Source organism: Nannospalax galili, unplaced genomic scaffold (genome assembly GCF_000622305.1).
Source record: "Nannospalax galili isolate Female #2095 unplaced genomic scaffold, S.galili_v1.0 scaffold1354, whole genome shotgun sequence".
NCBI classification, from domain to species: Eukaryota; Metazoa; Chordata; class Mammalia; order Rodentia; family Spalacidae; genus Nannospalax; species Nannospalax galili.
Genome location: NW_008335784.1, coordinates 741,243 through 760,111, shown reverse-complemented (window position 1 = coordinate 760,111; position 18,869 = coordinate 741,243). Strand labels below are relative to the sequence as shown.

The window sequence follows — 18,869 nt, the reverse complement described above, 5'->3', positions numbered from 1 at the left end:
ACATCTACATTATGCTTCACCAGACAGAAGCTGTTCGATGAGGACAAGTTTATCCAACCTCCTTTCCAGTCACTTGGCAGATCCTGAGTTGTCCCAGCTGTATTTTCCAAGGATTTCCCATACCTATCAAAAGTAGGTGTGGCGCTGCTGTAACTAGGGTGTTTTTCAAGGTTTATTGGAAGGATGTCATGATCTTAACAGTGGAGAAGCGCTTCTTGGAAATTTGGGCTCAAAATTGTGCTCTCTAAGCATGAGACCTTGGCCCAATCCCTTAGATTTCTGAGTGGTAGGTCACTCAGCTGTCTAATGAAACCTCATTGGGTTTCTATGAAGGTCAGATGAGGCAGTAGAGGGCTGGAGATGTAGGGCAGTGATAGAGCACTCGTCTAGCACGCACATAGCACGCAGCCCTGTGTTCAGTCCTAACAGCCGCTCCCAAATAGACAGTAGAGAACAACATAATCTCCGATACAGTTGTTCTATAGGTGACTTGAGGTAGCCTACCCTAATCATGCAGTGGGCCTGAAAGGAAAACTGAAAACAAAACTACCTGAAATCAGTAAACAGGATCTAAAACTTGTTCATTGTTTCTAAACATAGTTTCTAATGGACATTACAGTAGGTCCATTATCTCAATGAGACAATGCCCCAAATACTGCCCTGAACATACACACAGCCCCAAATACTCCCTGAGATGCACGCAGCCAAAACTGTACCTGCAAAGGCCAGCTTTTTTTTTCAGAATTCTGTGCTAACTGAAAATATGCAACTGCATGATTATTCTTAAGTTTTTATACTAAGCTATTAACTCAAACCAAAGAAACACAGACTGACACTTTAACAAAGAAAATTGTCATTTCAAGAAAAAATGAATTAAAGGAGGGAGAAATTTAAAGACTATAACAATATGGAATAGATTTGTTAAAGCAGAAACAAAATAAAAAAATAAACCCTTCTTTTAAAACATCTTCTTATGGAGGCTGTGGAGGTGGCTCAGTGGTTAAGAGCACTGACTGCTCTTGCAGAGGACCAGGGTTTGGTTCCCATGACCCACATGGTGGCTAGCAACCATCTGTAACTGCAGTTTGAGGGGATCTGGCACCCTCTTCTGACCTCCGCAGGCACTGTCTGACATGGGTGCACTTACACACGTGTAGGCAATACACTTGTACACATAAAACAAAAATAATAAATAAATAATCTTCATACATAAAACATAAGCCACTGAAACCTTCAAAAGCATGAAAAAGTCTTTGAACAACACTTCAAGAAGCAAGCAACAACAAGCAGAAAAAAATGTGTTTACTCTGTGCTCTAACTCTGGGCTCCCAGATCCTTTATCACATTAAAGCACTGGCCTGGGAATCATGAAGAAGGATGTCAGACTCCAATAAAGAATGATTTTGTGCTAAGAGGAAAGTGATAGGTAAAGGGAGGCAGAGGGGCTACCGCCACATCCTAGATGCACACCACACAGCTCTCTGTTGTTTAGAGAGCACTGTACTCTTCAAGGGTTCAGAAAAGCTAGTGTAGATAGTTCATTCACTGTGTATCTAATCTGTTTGGCACCACATTTTGATGACTTTTACTGTAATCAAAATTCAGAACTTGTCTCACCACTAGAAAGATGCACCCTGCCTTAGCTCAGTTAAAGCTGATTGTATTTTTGTTGTTCTACAGAAAAAAAGAATCACCTAACAGTTTTTCAACTCAGGTACCCCCTCATTATCCATGGGGAATTGGTTGTAGCGCCACCAAGGATTTCGAAACCCAAAGATACACAGGTTTCTTGTGTGAGATGGTGCAGTATCTGCACACAACCTATATACATTGTACATTTAAAATAATCTCTAGGTATACCTAATACAATGTGAATGCTATGTATTAGCTTTTATACTGTAATGCTTAGGAAATAATAGCAAGGGGAAAAGTCTGTATTTAATATAAATGCAATTTTTAAAAAAGTATTTCCAATATATGTTTGGTTGAATCCGTGAATGTGATACTTATGGATATGGAGGACTAAATGTAGCATGTTAGTATCATTGACAACTGTAAATTGGCTGATGAGATAACCCAGTAGGTAAAGGAGCTTGCCACCAAGTCTCACGCCCTGAATTTGATACCCAAAACCTATATCGTGGAAACACCTGACTCCTTCAAGCTGTTACCTGAGCTACACACACACACACACACACACACACACACACGCATGCACGCGCGCACACACACACACACATACACACACAATTTTAATTGTGTTTGAATGAGAATAAAATATAATTTTGGTTTGGTCAAGGAGCTCTGAATATCCAGTGTTTAGCTCTTACTTATTGGGACCAAGAATTAAAAGTCAAATGGCAATTGTGTTTAGAGGATCATAAGCCCTCATATGAGGAATATGTGTTAATAATCAAAAGAAGACCTACAATTGCTGTCATAGTAACACACATCCTCTGTTATATACCAAGCCACCCTAAAGTCTTAGTATAACTTCTGTAATAATGAAACATGAATTTATCTTTAAAAATGAATGCATATTTTATCAAAATAGCTCAAATTTTGCTTTAACAGTTTTCCATTACTTTTCATAGGTAATGCTAAACAAGGATGGCAGGATTACAAAGATCTTAGATGGTTTACAAGAAATAGCACAAGAAATCAAACAGATTTGAAGTAAAATTGAAAATCTAATGTAATGACTTGCTGGTTGGTTAACGAATTATCCATTTCTTGTTTGTTTTGGTTGGTTGATTTTTTGAGATGGGGCTTCACTTATTTTACCCAGGCTACCCTCAAACTTGTGGGCCCAAGTGACCTTCCTGCCTCAGTCTCATGGACAGCTGGTACCAAACCTACATGCCACTCAGCTTGACATGCTGCCAGATTTGTTTTAATGTTTGTAAACTTAAAAAAAAAATAGAACTAATTTCAAGGCAAGGATGACCTTACGATTGAACTTTATTATTCTGGGTGTTTTAGATACCCCCATAAATGACAAAAATAGCAGATGCAGTATCTTCCAAAGTTGTTGTGGCATTTACAAAGAATTTGCCCTTGAGAAAATAGTGATATAAAGAAAATGGTAATGAAGAAAGGAAATAAAACATTAAATTATATTTGAACCCAATCAATATCCCTTAAAACGTCAAAATATGATCATTTCTTCTTCCGTGAGAGATTTAAGTATTTTAGGATGTCTGAGTATGAAGTTGTTTTCTGTAAGCTTGATTATTTTTAAGATATTGATAAATCTAATTTTTGTTGTATATTGTTTTTAAGTTTTTGAGGCCAAGTCTTCATGTGTTGCCAAGATTAGCTCTGAACTCCTGGGCTAGAGGAATTCTCCTACTTCAACTCCAAGTTCCTTGAGACTACAGGTGTGCCTCATTGCTCTTGGCTGCAATGTTTGGTTTTGGTTTTAAAAAACCTTATGATATTTAGAATCATTATATCTGCTATTATTCTTCAAATGAATGAAATTTTCTCCAAAAAGTTTATTTTTTTAAGAATCTACAAAATCAATTCTACTTTTCCACTTGTTCCTATTGTAAAGCTATAATATTTCTCCTTAAAATGCATTTTCTAGGGGCTAGAGAGATGGCTCAGCAGTTAAGGGCACTGACTGCTCTTGCGGAGGACCCGGGTTCAATTCCCAACACCAACATGGTGGCTATAAACCGTCCTTAACTCCAATTCCAGGGGAATCCAAAGCGCTCTTCTAACCTCTGCGGCATTGCACGACACAGGTGCACTCACATAACATGCAGGCAATACACTTGTACACATAAAAAAAAATAAAATATTTTTTAAAATGCATTCTCTAGGTACCATCACATATGACTGTAGGGCCCTGGTTGACTAGGCTAGGAGCTAATCAGTTCTGAAGGTGCTCTTGCCCAAATTTTAGAAGTGTGCCCCATTTCACCTTACTGCAAGAGTTGTTCCATCAACTGAGATGAGTGATCAATAAATTCCTATTCTGACATTACATCGCTTAGATCTGAAAACGATCTAATCTCCACACTTCACATTACTGATGCTGTTGAGGACTATCTCTGAAATTCCCTTAAGACCAATATGTGATGTAGTCAAAGTATCCTAAGTGAGGGATACCTATAATAGATTTCATTTTTCTAGAACAAAAACTTTTATTGAAAACTTTAGCAATTAAAATTCACTACTGTGAGCTATGAAAAATCTAGAAGCCAGTATATCCCCAAAATTCTAAAACTGGATTGAGTTTAATTACCTAAAAGATTATTTACAGAATAAAATGTCATGAAGTGCCTTCTGGACATTATATTTTATGAACCAACTCAGATACACTCAGCAGCAGTTCATAATCCACCTGGAAGGGATGATTTCAGGAGATGTTTCTCAAGATGCTGTTAAAGATAAGAAAAAAGGTTCCCTGAAGGTGCCTATGGTTGTTCTTCCGTGGAAATCTTTCATAATATAATGGAAGATAAAAAATAAGCTTACGGAAGTAAAATGGGAAGATTTATACCAGACTTGTGGAAAACGTCAGCTTCTCAAATCCAAAACAAGAGATGAACAACATAAAACAAAAAGTTGAGAGATCCATTTTTTGTATATTTTTTACTGAACTGTTGTGTATTTCATACACAACATCTTAATCATCTTTATACCCTCTTCTCCATCAGCACTCTCCTATAGCTCCCTTACTGGACTTCATGCATTCCATCATTTATGTTAGGGTCTATAAAGTCAAGTTAATGTTCTCAGATGCCCTCAGTGCAAGTTATCCAATTTAAAATCAATATACTTAAAAAGTAGAGAACCAGGTCTGGTAGCACTACCTTTAATCCTAGCACTCGGGTCTCTTTTATCAACCACCCACTCCTTGTTGTGAATCCATTCTCATGACCTAGTCACCAAAAGCCTGTCTCTTAACACCATCACACTGATGGTTAGGTTTCAAAGTATGAATTTTTAAAAATATTTTATTTATTATTTTATATGTTTGAGTGTAGTGCCTGCATGTAGGTAAGTGCACCTGTGTCGTGCAAGGCCCGCAGAGGACAGAAGAGGCTGTTGGAGCCCCAGAACTAGAGTTACGGACAGTTGTTAGCTACCATGTGGGTGCTGGGAATCAAACCTGAGTCCTCTGTAAGAACAGTGTTCTCCAGCCCCCCAAAGTACAAACTTTTGGAGATCACAAATATTAGGACCCTAGCAGGTGGTGACACTATTTAGTAAGATCTGAAACAGGTGAAGAGAAACAGTTCTAGACAGTGGCAAAGAAAAGTTCACATTTACATATGTTGAGTTTGAGGAGACTAAGGTTAGTCTCAGCTGAACACATACAGGGGGCTGGAGTGGAGAGGAAAGGTCTGATTTGAGAAGACAGGTCATTATTTAAGAGTGGCCTTACAATAAAGGGAACTGGTGAGATCACAGAAAATGGTCTAAAGACAGGAAAGTGGAGGGTACCATGTTTGAAGTGTGGCAAGTGGAGAGGGAACTAGGGAAGACACAAACAGAACAGAACAGCAAAATCACTGCAGATTGAGGAGGAATCACATATTTACAATGACTAAAAATTTCTCCCCCATATACTCATTAATTACAGGGGGCACAGTAACTTTGGAATAAAGACACCAGACAGAACCACCTTAACTAGCTGACTTCATGTCACCAGGAGAAAGACATATGGACCTCGCAAACTTCTGAAATGATGCCCTTAGGAGGATATAAACTTCTATGGAATCCTTGTCAAAAATGCTCAATACCAAGCTAACCAGCAGATGCACCCAGAGATGCATTCTACCAAACACTGATCAGTATTCAAAATGCTCACCATCGTTTAAGACAGAGAAAGAAGGAAGAACAGCCACGGCTTGGAGGAACGGACAGAGCCATGACAGCTAGATGCAAAGCCTACTCCCAGAACAACACCAGCACTCCCAACATCTGTGAGCAAACTAATGAAACTCAAATCAATTCTCCAGCACCACTGCTATTCCATTCAGTATGTCTGGTCAGTGTGCTAGACTAGGAGCTCTTCCATTACAGAAGCCAGGTGATGAGCAAACAGCCATGATGGAACCACCTTTATGGATAGGATTCTTGCAATTATCTTAAGAGTTTAGATCTTAATCTTAGATCTCCATCCACCAATTTTACCCCTAGAATTTATCCTCAAGCTATCCATCTATGTGAATGGAAGACAAGTATCCAAGTATATATCCAAGTATACTCATTACAAAATTATTTGCAACAACAAAGGGTTACACACATCCTAAACCCCACCAACAGAAGGCTGGTAAAATAAAGTATATGCATATAAAGCATCCAATGAAGTCATCAAAAGGACATAGTTGCTCTAGATGTTACTGATATGAAAAGGACTCCAAGCTCATAATGCTTTGTTAAAAGCAAGATGCAGAACTGTGAGCATTTTAAGTTATCTTCTGGGCAGACTATATGTATTTAATATGTTTTGGTACTGCTGAGAAGAGACTTAAAAGTACTACTACATTTGTTGCCTCTGGAGACTTTCATAGAACTTCAGAAATTAGTTTTTTAAAATTTTGGCATATCAAAGAGAGACCCAAAGGAAGAACAAGCTAGATAAAGCAGATGCCACAGCAAGGGAAAAAGAAACTGTCCTGAAAGTCGAGCAAGCAGGAGACACAACAGGGGAGAGAGCCCTTAACTGCAGGGAAAATGTGGTTGTCTTCTGAGAGGTGACTTCTGATAGGGACTTAGACAAAGCCTCACACTACAGCTATGGAGTCAGGCAACTTCCTCAATGGCCGGTGAGAGGCCAAGACATGTGGGAACTGAGGAAGAGGGAGGATGTGACTGTTTCTAATAGTGATGACCTGAGGAATACAATAACATAATAATATCCAGGGACTCAGTGTCTGTGCCATTTTTATCCCAATATGGAAAGGCTCTGGCCCCTCTCACCCACACCTTCGTGGATGTAAACTAAATAAGGAAAGGGAATCAGCAAGTCATCTCTCAGCTAAGAGTCTGAAGGATTTAGGTGTGAAACCTTCATTTATCTACAACACATGTATCCCTAAAGTAGAATAGAAATGATTCGAGACTGGGGAAAGGAGGCCACATCCCAGGCTGAGTCACTGCAGAAACACGTGTGCAGTACAGCTGTCCTTAGTAAGCATCATGATTTACTAAAATATATTAAGCTCATCTTGAAATCAAATAATTGAGACTATTACCTTTGATACATTCTTAAGTACATGCGTGTATGTATGTGTGTACATACCCACACATAGATACATACACAGACACATACAGTCATCTAGACACACGCTCACTCATTACATAATTCGGGCTCAGAGCCAGATCTATCAATGTGCTTCAAGCACACATGCATAATAATCAGTGTATAATAATAAAACAGAGAAAGTGTCTGTAAGACATAAATAAAGAGGCTCGCATATGTTATTGTAACTCAGAATTTTTAGCCTGAGATAAGTGAGAAAGAACAAACTTTAAAAAAAAAATTACAAGCCAAATACATTTGTCACTGCATCAACTAAAAGGATTTAATTTAAAACTCAAACATTGTCACATTGGAAGAAGAAATGGAAATCTAATAACATGCACTGACGTTTACATAAAATTAATATGTAAAGTAAGAGATATCAGCCTACCGAGTATGAGGCAACGGTTTGCATTTTAACAGACTAAGCAAAAATGCAATAGACAAAGAAGCCAATCTAAATGAGTTTCCAGCTACTTAAATACTAAGCCCAGCTGCACGTTAATTGTCAGTATTATGAATTGGGAAAAAAATCTGTTTAAACCGAAAACTCAAATCTAAATATGTGACCCTACACACGGTACCAGTTATTCAACCAGAAGAAAGAGGTATATTTTTCAAAAGAATAGAACCCAATTTTAGACACTAGAATATTCAATCAGCAATTACTTTACGTTGATTGGCGGGGGGAGGATTGGGACAAATTAAAAGATAACTGTGTTTCTCAGATCAGCATCTTTCATTTCTGGAATTAAATCCAGAATAAAACCACAAGTATTTCATTTAAATTGACTAAGAGCAATAGAATAGGAACAACTAGTTAAAGTTCCACTAAAATGTCTGCCATCCCACAAGACCAAAGGACAGTCCAGCATACTACCGCAAACTTAAGATTGCATCTTAGCAGTTACAATCCAGTTCTAGTGCCTGCCTTCCTGGGTTCAAATCCCACCTCACCCATACTGTACTCAGCTTTCTCGTTGTAAGAGGACAACAGCACCTTCCCTTTAGGATCACTGTGAAAACCGCATGAACTCATACACCCAAGGGAACTCAGACCAGGGCTCCACACATACTCAGTTAACTTGAGCCATCATAACTGCCTTCAACCAAGACAGCAATATCTCAGGGCAGGTATTATAGTGTGGTAAGAATGGGTGTGTGGAGGGGAAGTGGTGCTAACCAGTCAAGTTTTTGCTGGTCTCTAGTTATGAAGGCAGTGTAGCCATCAGCCGTTTCTCATGGTCATTCTTTCAGATAGCAATGATGGGTCAAGATATATTTTGGGTGGGAAGTACAAGTACCCCAGTTTTCAAGATGCCACACAAGTGGCTCTAGAGCAGAATGAGGGGGTCAGTCCCCCAGCTGTCTAAGGGCATGTTTTGAGATCTGAGCATACTTTCCCACAGTCTCATCACCCCACACAGGATGGTTTGGCGACTGGTCAAGTACCTGACTCATATGATCTTGGTACAAATCCCTTGGACAAATGCCACCAAATATTTTATTTTCCCTTGTATTTTCCAAGGCCGTACAAAGGACAGGACATAAAAATCAAAGTTGACACAGAGAAACTTCATGTCACTCTTTCCCTTTAATTTGCTGGAAGTTCCAACCTCTGAATAAAAGGGAAAAAGCCAAGACTACAGGCATCTTGGCAAGGTGACAAGCCACTGAAGAGATGTGAATTCCCGCAAAGAAAACACATGAAGCCCAGGCTCCTCCTCACTCCCTCACCTCATCCAGTCACACTGTGCTTGGACTGGCAGTCCTGCCAAGGGACAAGGGGAAGGCAGAGGAAGAGGTATTCAGGCTGAATCACACACAAGGCCAGTTGCCCTTCTGCAACTGGCTGACAGTAATCCTGAACTCCAACAGTGTAGGAAGGGATGCTTCCGCTACCCATACAAGCCAGGACTCAGCTGGACAGCAGGACCTGGCCAAGCATTGCTGGGGGAAAAGATGAACTCGAGTGGCATCAGTCTCTTCCAACAATTGGTCTGATGACTTTCTGTCGCCTGCTTCATCTTCACCTTCAAGCTCAGAAAGACCTCCTCTCCAAAAGGATCTTAGCACATTCAGACCAGTTATTTCATTCGGAGTCACCGAATTTGGCTGCGATTTCTAAGGCAACGAGAGGCTTTTTGCCATTTTCAAATGGAGTTGAGCCAAGGCAAACACAAATAAGAGGGTGATGTGTCCTGCATAAGATACCAGTTTAATCCGTGGATCCAAACAATTCTATTTTCACATTAAATGGTTACAACAGTTAATTACCATTAACATAAACTGGATTTTAAAATAATCTTAACAGATTAGTTCTTTGATATTCCCAAAAGTCATAGGAAGACAATAACCCTTCACAGGAGGTACCCAGTGGAAAGAGTTGTCAGAGAACCTCATTTTTGGTTCAGCAGTCGCCACTAACTTACCCTGTAACCACAAACACTGAATTTTCTGGTCCCCAGTCCCCAGTGATAAGATTAATGGGTTTAATAACTATCAAAACTCGGAACAGTTCCTCTCAACTCTAAAATTTCATGATCCATTCATCATTCTCGGTTCAAGGACTTCTGGACATCACGATAGCAAAAGTACTAAAAGTTCAATTTGCATCTGAACTGAAGGAAGACAAAAAGTAGGCTTTTAAGATTAATGTGCATGAGTGTGAGAAAGAAAACAGAAGATGTGGGATTTAACAAATTTTTCCCTGCTTATCATTATCACTGGGCTCCCCGGCTGAATACCATTCACTTTCTTTTGTTTTTAAAATGCAATTCAGGAAACACATTAAACAGTAAGCGTCCAGCCACAAGCTGACAGCCAGTGACGCTGAGTGGAGCCCTGAAGGGTCCTGAAGAGGTCTCATGGACTCACCTTCCACCAGCTGGTCCAGGCTGGAGATCTTCTTGAGTCCATCAATGGTGTAGATGGTTCTCACTCCCTGGGGCAAATTCACGTTATCCGAGAGAGTTCGGGTCAAATCAGCCAGCAGGGCCTCGAAGGAGCGGAAGCGGTCTGGAGAGATGGCATACACAATCCCTTTGAAGTAACGGTCTCCGTTTCGATAGAAGCGAACCTTCTTGGCCTTCTTCTCAGAGCTGAGTGTCTGCAGCGTGCGGGTGCGGTAGAAGCTGCAGTGGGCGCTGTGCGTGGGGCTCGGCAGGCCATTCACCCGCGACCCCCTGCTGTACCTTTGCGCCTTGTCCCGCTCGTCAAAGTGCTCCAACTCCATGTCTCGGCCGAAGGACATGACTGGGTGCGCGTGGAACCTGCGAGTACCAGAAAGAGACACACAGTAGCAGGTTACTTGAAGAGTGTGAATTGGAAGACATCCAGAGCATCTGGGTGGAAATACTGTCATAACTGATGATGCGTTTGAGTTGTGGAGTGGGAGAGAAAGAGGAGGAGGATAAGAAAGAAATGGAAGAGACATATCCCAGTGGAAACAGCTCATGACTCAACCACAGTTTGTTTAGATACAGCTTTTACTATTGTGTGCCTACCACCTCTCTGGCTGCAGTCATATCCTCCCAAAGTATTACCCCTCCTATTTATAGGTGGAGAAATTGGTGTGGAAGATTTTCTCCTGAAGTCCTTCAAGTAACAGTTGAAAGATGTTCGAACCAGGGATCCCTCATCCCACACCAGACTTTTGCCTGACTGTGAGGTTCACCATGCACTCCTCCCAGGTAGTTTGCCAATCCCTGCAGCATGTACAAAATGAGCTTTCATATACTTAAGCAAATAAAGATAAGTGTTGGGCCAGAAAAAAAAAATGAGGGCAGGTAGTATTTAGCAGTCAGACTGTGGAAGTTTTGCTCAGTGTATGTGCTCTCTATGGCCAGATGGAGAGCCAATTAAATCAATCGTAGGTTCTACTTACTTAAGGAAGACTCTCAAACATATGTGTGTATTCCATATGTTAAAAAATGAATTCACCTTAACTCATTTGCTTGCATGTAGTGCTTCAAATAAACTGGGTTAAAAAGAGATGACAGAAGGTCAGGAGAGCAGAAAGAGGAAGAGGAAAGGGAAGAAAAGGAGATGTGGGAGGAAGAAGGGAACTGTATTTACTTGGTGGCTTTGTCCTCCTTTCCACCTAAGGGCCTCTCCATCTTTGTGGTTGAGGGAATCAAGACTTGAAGCAGTTGAACAGACTTAATCCAATATTAGCTACACAGACTTAACCCAATATTAGCTACATAACCTTGAGAAATCTACTTGACATCTATAAGACTTAAATGCAAATAGGAATAAAACAGTACCTATCTCATCGTTAATATTACCTATTAACACATTTAGGAGAGTACCTTGCATGTGACAAGCATTAGTCTTTAAAATAAAATCTGCCTTCTATTCCTGACCCCAGTACCAAAAGAACTAGCAGGAACAGAGCGCCCCCCCACCTCCTTCTGGCAAGGGAGGAGACCTGACATCCTCCTCATGATTGCTGTCTCATGAGCCCCTGGAAGGGATTCCTGTACTTCCATGGTCCCCATTTCTACTTCCTATGGAGGCTTGTTGCCAGAAAGCTGCTTCTAGGATAAAGCCATCCTTGTGTGAGGTTAAACTAATAAAGAATTGCCATTCTTGTAGGGGGAATAATGTATTAACAGGACAATCTGCAAAGTAGAAAAACCTCAGCATTCAAAGGACAAATTTTAATGATAAAATTCCAGGCATACTGAAATATAATATATGTGAAAATGGAAAAATCTGAAGAAAGAACGAACCTTCCAAGCACTCCCCAAGTCGCCTATGTGGAGGTGAGTCAAAACTCAACCACACTATTGCTTAGTCTCCGACCTCTCCTTCACCTTCAGTAAACTGACCCCAAGCCATTCAGAATGAGTAAAAGTTTACATATCAGTTGAATAAATCAATTTAATTAAAATTTTATGATAAACTGGGCATGGTGGAACACATCTATAATCCCAACACCTGGGAGGTGGAGTCAAGAGAATCATGAGTTCAAGGCCAGCGTCAGCTATATAGCAAGTTCAAGCTAACCTGGACTATGTGAGACTCTACCTCAAAAATGCAAAATTAACTAGCTAATTAGTTAATTTTAAATTGCAATAAGAAAAGTCATGCTCAAAGCATAGCTAGAGATCTAGTACTCCTGAAATGAATGAAGCAAAAGAAAACAATATTTGTATCCAGAATATAGCCAGCTCTAGAACCCAGTAATGGGTTATATCATATGCTAGGAGATACAACAAAGACCTCTTTTAAAACTTACATGACTCCAGTAGGGTAATCTTATCAGAACTAGGTTTGAGCATGGGATTTATCTAGAGTCCCCAAGTTATAACTGAGGGAGTTATAATTTCAACTCTGATTTACCCTGATTCCAAAGATGGCACTGTTGGTCCCTAGCCCTGTGAGCCTAGGTTGTTGTTGGTGTGGGAAACATGGGTTTTAAATCCCTTGCACCTACCTAGCTCAGTGACCTTGAGAGTGATACCTAACCAGCCAGGAGCTCTTCTGTTGCTGAGCCCACTGAGAGGCCTAGGGGAGTACAGTGTGACTAAAACCTTGAATTTGAGTTCAGTGTATTTTCCCTCCAAATGTAAACACTGCTTCTTGTGCCTTATAAATAATCCTTATCTAATTTCATACTTTTATGGAAGTTTTACCAGTTGTAAAATGGTTTTGTTGATTTCTGAAGTCAGATAGCTTCAATACAGTTATCACTGCATATCTAATCCTAAAAGCATTAGCTTTGTAACAGAACAAATATTCTGCCTAAAATATCAGTATCTGTTCCTACTTTGTTTATATAATGTTAAGTGAGCTGTCTTCCAAAAGGTGCATGGATTGAGGGTGGAGGTGGAGGAGACTGCTGTGTTCAAGTCTGATCACTAACCTCTTAAAACTTTGTAAGTGATAAGGGCCATGTTGGCTTTTGAAGGGGGTTGTTTTCTTTTTACAGGCAGTGGCCATTCTCCCATTCCTAGGGACTTCCCCTCAAGTTGATATAAACAGGAAGAAAATAAGGAAGGATCTAACAAAGGACGGCACAATTAAGTGACCAGAGACAGTGTGAATCCATTTCCAAAGGGTCTTCAGTGAGTCACAGATGGCAAAACCCAAAAATTTTGGCAGTTGTTTGAACTTCCTACAGAGAAAATACTTTTAGGAACAAGAATCCACACTAAATGAAAAGACAACCAATTTAAAATTTGTTGTAATCACGAATTCATCCAGGACAGAGACCACATCTTCTGCTTCCCTTCACTGAGCAGGTAATGAATGATGTTGTCAACAAAGCAAAACTACACTCAAAGTGAAATCACTGTCAAGGCCACAGTGTTCACTAAGTGAAGGTCGAAAAGCACCCACCCAGCACTTGCTATTCTTCTGGTACTCATGTGCGGCATCAAAACAGGTGTGCCCTCCTTGCCTCCCTTGGCTCAGCTTTAAGCAGACTTAGTCATACATGGGAACCAAGAGCTCTGGAAGAAGATTCTCTGAGCTTCTGAAGGTCACTTCCTGCAGAGGAAGACTGCTAGAACACGCACAGGACCATGGGTGGCTAAAGGTCTGGAGCCACATGTGCACTGGCACCAAGAGGGCTACCACAGCCCTCAGCCACAGAGACCGCAAACCACAGAGGGGAAGGAGGAGGGCTGACTCTAATCAAAGATTTTCCTATAAATACTGCCATGCCAGGAAACCAACATTCTCTGCTGTTCTTTGTGGGATTTCTCACCATTTTGAAGAATCTCTATGTTCATCCTGCTCTCTATGTGTGAGCACATGGACTCCTGTTCCAGCCATTTATAAACGTATACACACACACACACACACACACACACACACACACACACATGAATCCAGTAGCTATGACATCTAAATAGGCACCACATCTCACAATTCCGAGGCATATTTTAATAGTGGTTCAGGTGGATGATGGGACATGGAATAAAGGACACACATTCCTTCTGAGGGAGCACCACCCTACGCGTGCATATCACAGGGAGTGAACATCTTTCCTGCATATGACCTCTCTTGAAATCCCTTCTAACCTGCATCCATGTGACATTTCATATCTAAAACACTGCCCTACTTTGCCTTCCCATTGAAAGATGATCTGTATAGGAACAGTCATGACACGTTTTCCTCCAAACACCCTGCAGTGTTGCAGCTAGCGAGTGTGCACCGTAACCTGGACACACGTTCACAGGTGCAGCCGAGAGGGAGGTGGTTTGAATGAAACCTTTCTTTGCTCTCTCACCGACAAGCATTTCCTTGCCAAATCCAACAGTGATGCCGCGCAAAGCTGGTTTTCAAAAGCAGCCTCTTTTGTGGGGCACGCGGGACTGTGCGTGCGCTCGCACTAGGAGGAAAATGCCTTTTCCTCTCTGCATGCTTTTAACACTGCAGGTACTAATTTGTACATGAGGCTGCCTGCCTCCCTGTCCCCAGAGGAACTCGAGACCCTGCAAAGGTACTTGCAACATGCACACTGCAGCCACCACCACCCACCAGGCGCCCCCACCACCAAGCACATGCCACCCTCCCGGGCACTCAGGAAAGCACACACACAATAAGAAGCGAGGCCGAGCCACTCCTTTCACACGGACTTGGTCCTGGCTCTGCAGCCGGTCTTGACAATGACAAGCGACACCTCTCCCAGCTCCTCCACCCTAGCTCCATCTCCAACAACAACGCGATGAAAAGCCTGGCGGGCCGCGCTTGCCCGACTCCCTGTTTAAAGCCCGATGGCACCAGACAAAAGAACCCGGGGCCAGCAGCCCTGCGGCGGCCGGCACACAACGCCTGGCCCAGGCCAGGCTGGCCAGCAGCGGGCAGCCGCCTTTCGAGGAACCGCGGGCGGGGCAGCTGCAGAGGAGCCGAGAGTCAGCCCTGGCCCGGGCGCCAGTGGCTGCGTGAGGACAGCACTGCGGGCCCCGGCGGCCCTGCCCGCAGCTCCCTTCCCAGCCCAGGGCGAGCACGCACCTGTCCGCAGAGAGTCGCCGCTGGGCTGTCTGGGGCCAGGCTCGGGGCGGTCTGCTGGAACTGTCCTCGCCCGGCTGGGCGCGGCCGGGGCTGCGGGGCTGCCGGGCTGGGCGGCAGCAGCTGCGGGAGCGCGGGCTTCGGGGCTGCGGCCACTAGTGCAGAGATGTGCCTCGGCGGGTCCTCATTGAGATGCGGCGCTTCGCACAGCCTCACTCCAGCCTCTCTCCGGAGGAGGGCGGCGGCGGCGGCGGGCGCGCTCCCTTTTCTTGTGTCTCAGTCGCTCACACACCCTCCCTTCTCCCTCCTTCTCCGGCTCCGCGCGCCCCGCCCCCCGCACCCCCCGCCCTTCTTGGCCCGGCGCACCCACCGAGGCTGCGCCCCGGGTCTTCCTCCTCTTCTCGAGCTGCAGTGATCTGGCTTGACTCAAAACCCAAGCCCTCCCAGTTCCTGGGAGTTGTCCGGTGATGGGGGCAGGTTGGATGGCGGCCCAGGGGACAGCGGAAACAGTATGGACTGAGATGGGTCTGACCCTGAATGTGGGCAAGGCAGAGAGACGGCCAGGAATTGAGGTCGCCTTTCTCAAAGGAGACCAGGGAACCAATTCCTCCTCTTCCCATATTCACATCGCCTCGTGGTTTGACACACCTTTCTCAGGGTTAGGGAAGACAGTGGGATCACCCCTCACCACTACTTGCCCAGGAAGCATCTACTCAGCGCCTCTCCCCGGAGATCAGCTCTGTGCTGTATGTAGTGCAACACCTACTTGGAAAAGAGCTGGATCTGTACACCGATCCCACCCGTCCTATGCATCGAACCTCAAGATAGGAGTGACCCATGAGACAGTGACCTCCACTTAGAGCTTTATTTCAAAATAAATCCTCTCCTGGAGGAGCAGCCTGTTGGTTGCCAAGCCTGGCGGTCAGTAAGGGTGGAAAGCCCCATGATCTCATGCAAGCCTTGCCTCCCAGGACAAGAATGTTCTTGGGGCCCCGACCTTCACAGCTTCCTCTGTCTTTGGATAAAAGTTCAGAGATTAGGAGCCGGCCCTAGATATTTCTGAAACCTTAGACTGGCTCAGTATACAGCCTGAAGTTTAGTCATTTTAAATATTCCTGTCATTAGACATGTCTATTCCAAACACACACACATATGTACGATGTACACGTTTGTCTTCCTTACTGTACACTGTTCAATGGGAAACTGGAAATTATTTTTCTCCTGCCCATTGAGCTTAGTTATGTATTTTATTTATTACTTAAAGCTATTCTGAAAGAGTTTCAAAGTATTATGTTCATACTAATTGCCCTTTGTTAGAAAATGCAGCTTGAATGAGATGCATGTTACATATTCAACAAGTGATGCAATTTTTATTTCTGAACTATTTAATAGCCCAGGGATGACAGTACAATGAACTCACCAAATTAACGAAATGCTAAGTACCAAGCCTATTTCTTCAAATTCTGATGAAAATAAAGGCCCAGGGGTAAGTTAAGAGATTGGCAGAAACCAAAGATGCTTTTTGAGACCAGAAATCAGAGTTTCTTCTTATCTTTCCAGTGACAAATGCCAACTGATTTCTGCTAAATGCTCAACTAACAATGAAACTCCACCTCTAAACCCCTATGAACATTCTACTAGGGTCATTTCCTAAACATTTCATATAATTCAACCATATCTTACCTTTGTTCTAGCTATTCCATCTGGAAAAATGCAGATAATGTGTTTAAAGAAACAAGATTGTGCTTAACTTTCCATGGGGAAGTGCTATCAATACTTGGACAACATTAACTCTCTCAGGAAACTGGTGAACAAGTGGTAAGTGAGTAGATGGGGACACTGAACTGTACCCTGGCCACCATACTGTGGCCATGTCTTAGCAGAGAAGCAAGCTGGTACTAAATGGCACCTGGACCCTGACTGGAGTAATGCCCAAGATTGTTCCAAGGTAACATAAACCTTTGACAAATATAACTCATATTCATTCATAGTCCCCAATTTTAAATGAAATTTAATCAGGAAACCACTAATTCAAGGATTTTTTAAATAGAAATTATTTTTAAATTTATTTTTAATTTTTAAATTTTTATGTGGATATGTATTTAGCCTGCATGTGTGTGAGTGTATCACATGCATGCAATGCCCACAGAGGTCAAGACAAGGCATTGGATCCCCTGGAACTGGAGTTACAGATGGTTGTTAGCCATCACTTGGGTGCTAGGAACAGAACCCAGGTCCCCTGCAAGAACAGCCAGTGCTCTTAACTGCTGAGCCATCTCTCTAGTCCTGAATTCAAGGAAATTTTTAAATTAACATTATTTCCCTTATATAATGAAGAAGTTGATCAAAAATGTAACTGGCATTATACACTGCCCCCCACCCAGCAGGAAAACCTGAAGTTGATGGGAATCTTACTCTAGCCCCTTCTATTAGTTACTTCTTTGTCTTTGTGATGAAACACATAACAAGAGTAATGAAAGGTAGGAAGAAGTTGTTTTGATTCAGTTTCAAGAAATACAGTCTACCATAGCTGGCAAGGTACAGCAGAGCCACTGGTGACCTACATGTGGGCGGACCTTGAGGCTGCTCCTCACACCTGGGCCAATCAGGAAGGCAGGAGGCCTGAATTTATCAAGAGTCACCCACAGTAACCCACCTAGCAGCATTCTAAAAGTTTCCTAGCCTCCCAAAACAGAGCCACCAGTTGGGGACCGGGTGTTCAAACACATTAACCTGTGGGGGATATTTCACATACAACATAATACTCGCCAAAGCTAATGCTGTTTAACCTGTGGACCCCAACTGCTGCTCCAGGTAGCCATAGCTGTGCACTCTGCGATGACAGTGGCTTGGCCACCACCCTATCAGTGGCTCCTGTCAACTGAAGACTAGTTTTGTTTTTTGCTGTGTAGAGACTTTAAATATATTTTCATATCTCAGTCTCTGGAGAGTCATGCAAAGTAAGCATTATTATACTCATCTTAAAGAAAATGAAATTTAGGCACAAGTAGACTATATCATTTGCCCATAATCATGCAGTTAATAAATGTGAAGCCCAAATCCAATTTTTAAAAATACCCCTGTTTCCAATTTAAGTCGGTTTTTCAATTTCCATGACCATATGCTTATAAGGCAATATCAAATTCTAGTGTGAAATGAAATCTCTTTTGTAAAATGCAATCTTTTAATCCAAGAATTTATCACTTCATGAAAGAGACTGAAAGGCTTTGTTATGTGAAAACTGCTTCCTTTAGTGATAGATACCACCAAATATTTCTACTCTGGGCTAAACTTCTTACCAGATCCTTTCCACTTTAATCTCTGACACACAGTTGATGGACCATCTCATCTCTATGCTTTCGTTAGCCTGAAGGTAAGTTTTTGCTGAAATCAAGGAAAGAAACAGTGAACCAAAGAATAATTTTAATTCATGTTCAGGTACATTTTATGAGTTTCTTCAAAGAAAATATGCTCCATCATGTAGAGTCAATTAAAATTCCAGAATAAGGGAGCTTAGCTCAAATACACTCACTTCCTCTTTGTTCTTCTAAGGATAAGAATTTACTAGTGGCCCTTGTGGCCAATGGCATGGGCTATCCTCTAGGTTAGGGTACTTGCCTACTTAGTAGCTACTTATTTAAGG

The 18,869-nt window shown here is 42.3% G+C and overlaps 1 protein-coding gene across 4 annotated transcripts in view; it reads right to left on the bottom strand.

The window, feature by feature from the left end:
* Dclk1 (doublecortin like kinase 1) overlaps positions 1–15,557 on the bottom strand; it is a 344,211-nt gene extending 328,654 nt beyond the window's left edge. For 2 of the 4 annotated variants that reach the window (XM_029562253.1, XM_008830501.3), the window contains exons 1-2: positions 15,230–15,557; positions 10,139–10,533 (exon numbers count right to left, since the gene is read on the bottom strand). In XM_029562253.1, the coding sequence (XP_029418113.1) occupies positions 10,139–10,514 (376 nt within the window). In that variant the 5' untranslated portion in view covers positions 10,515–10,533; positions 15,230–15,557. The remainder of the gene's footprint in view (positions 1–10,138; positions 10,534–15,229) is intronic. The other 2 variants (XM_008830498.2, XM_008830497.3) reach the window with 2 other exon arrangements.
* Between the last annotated feature and the right edge of the window lie 3,312 nt (positions 15,558–18,869).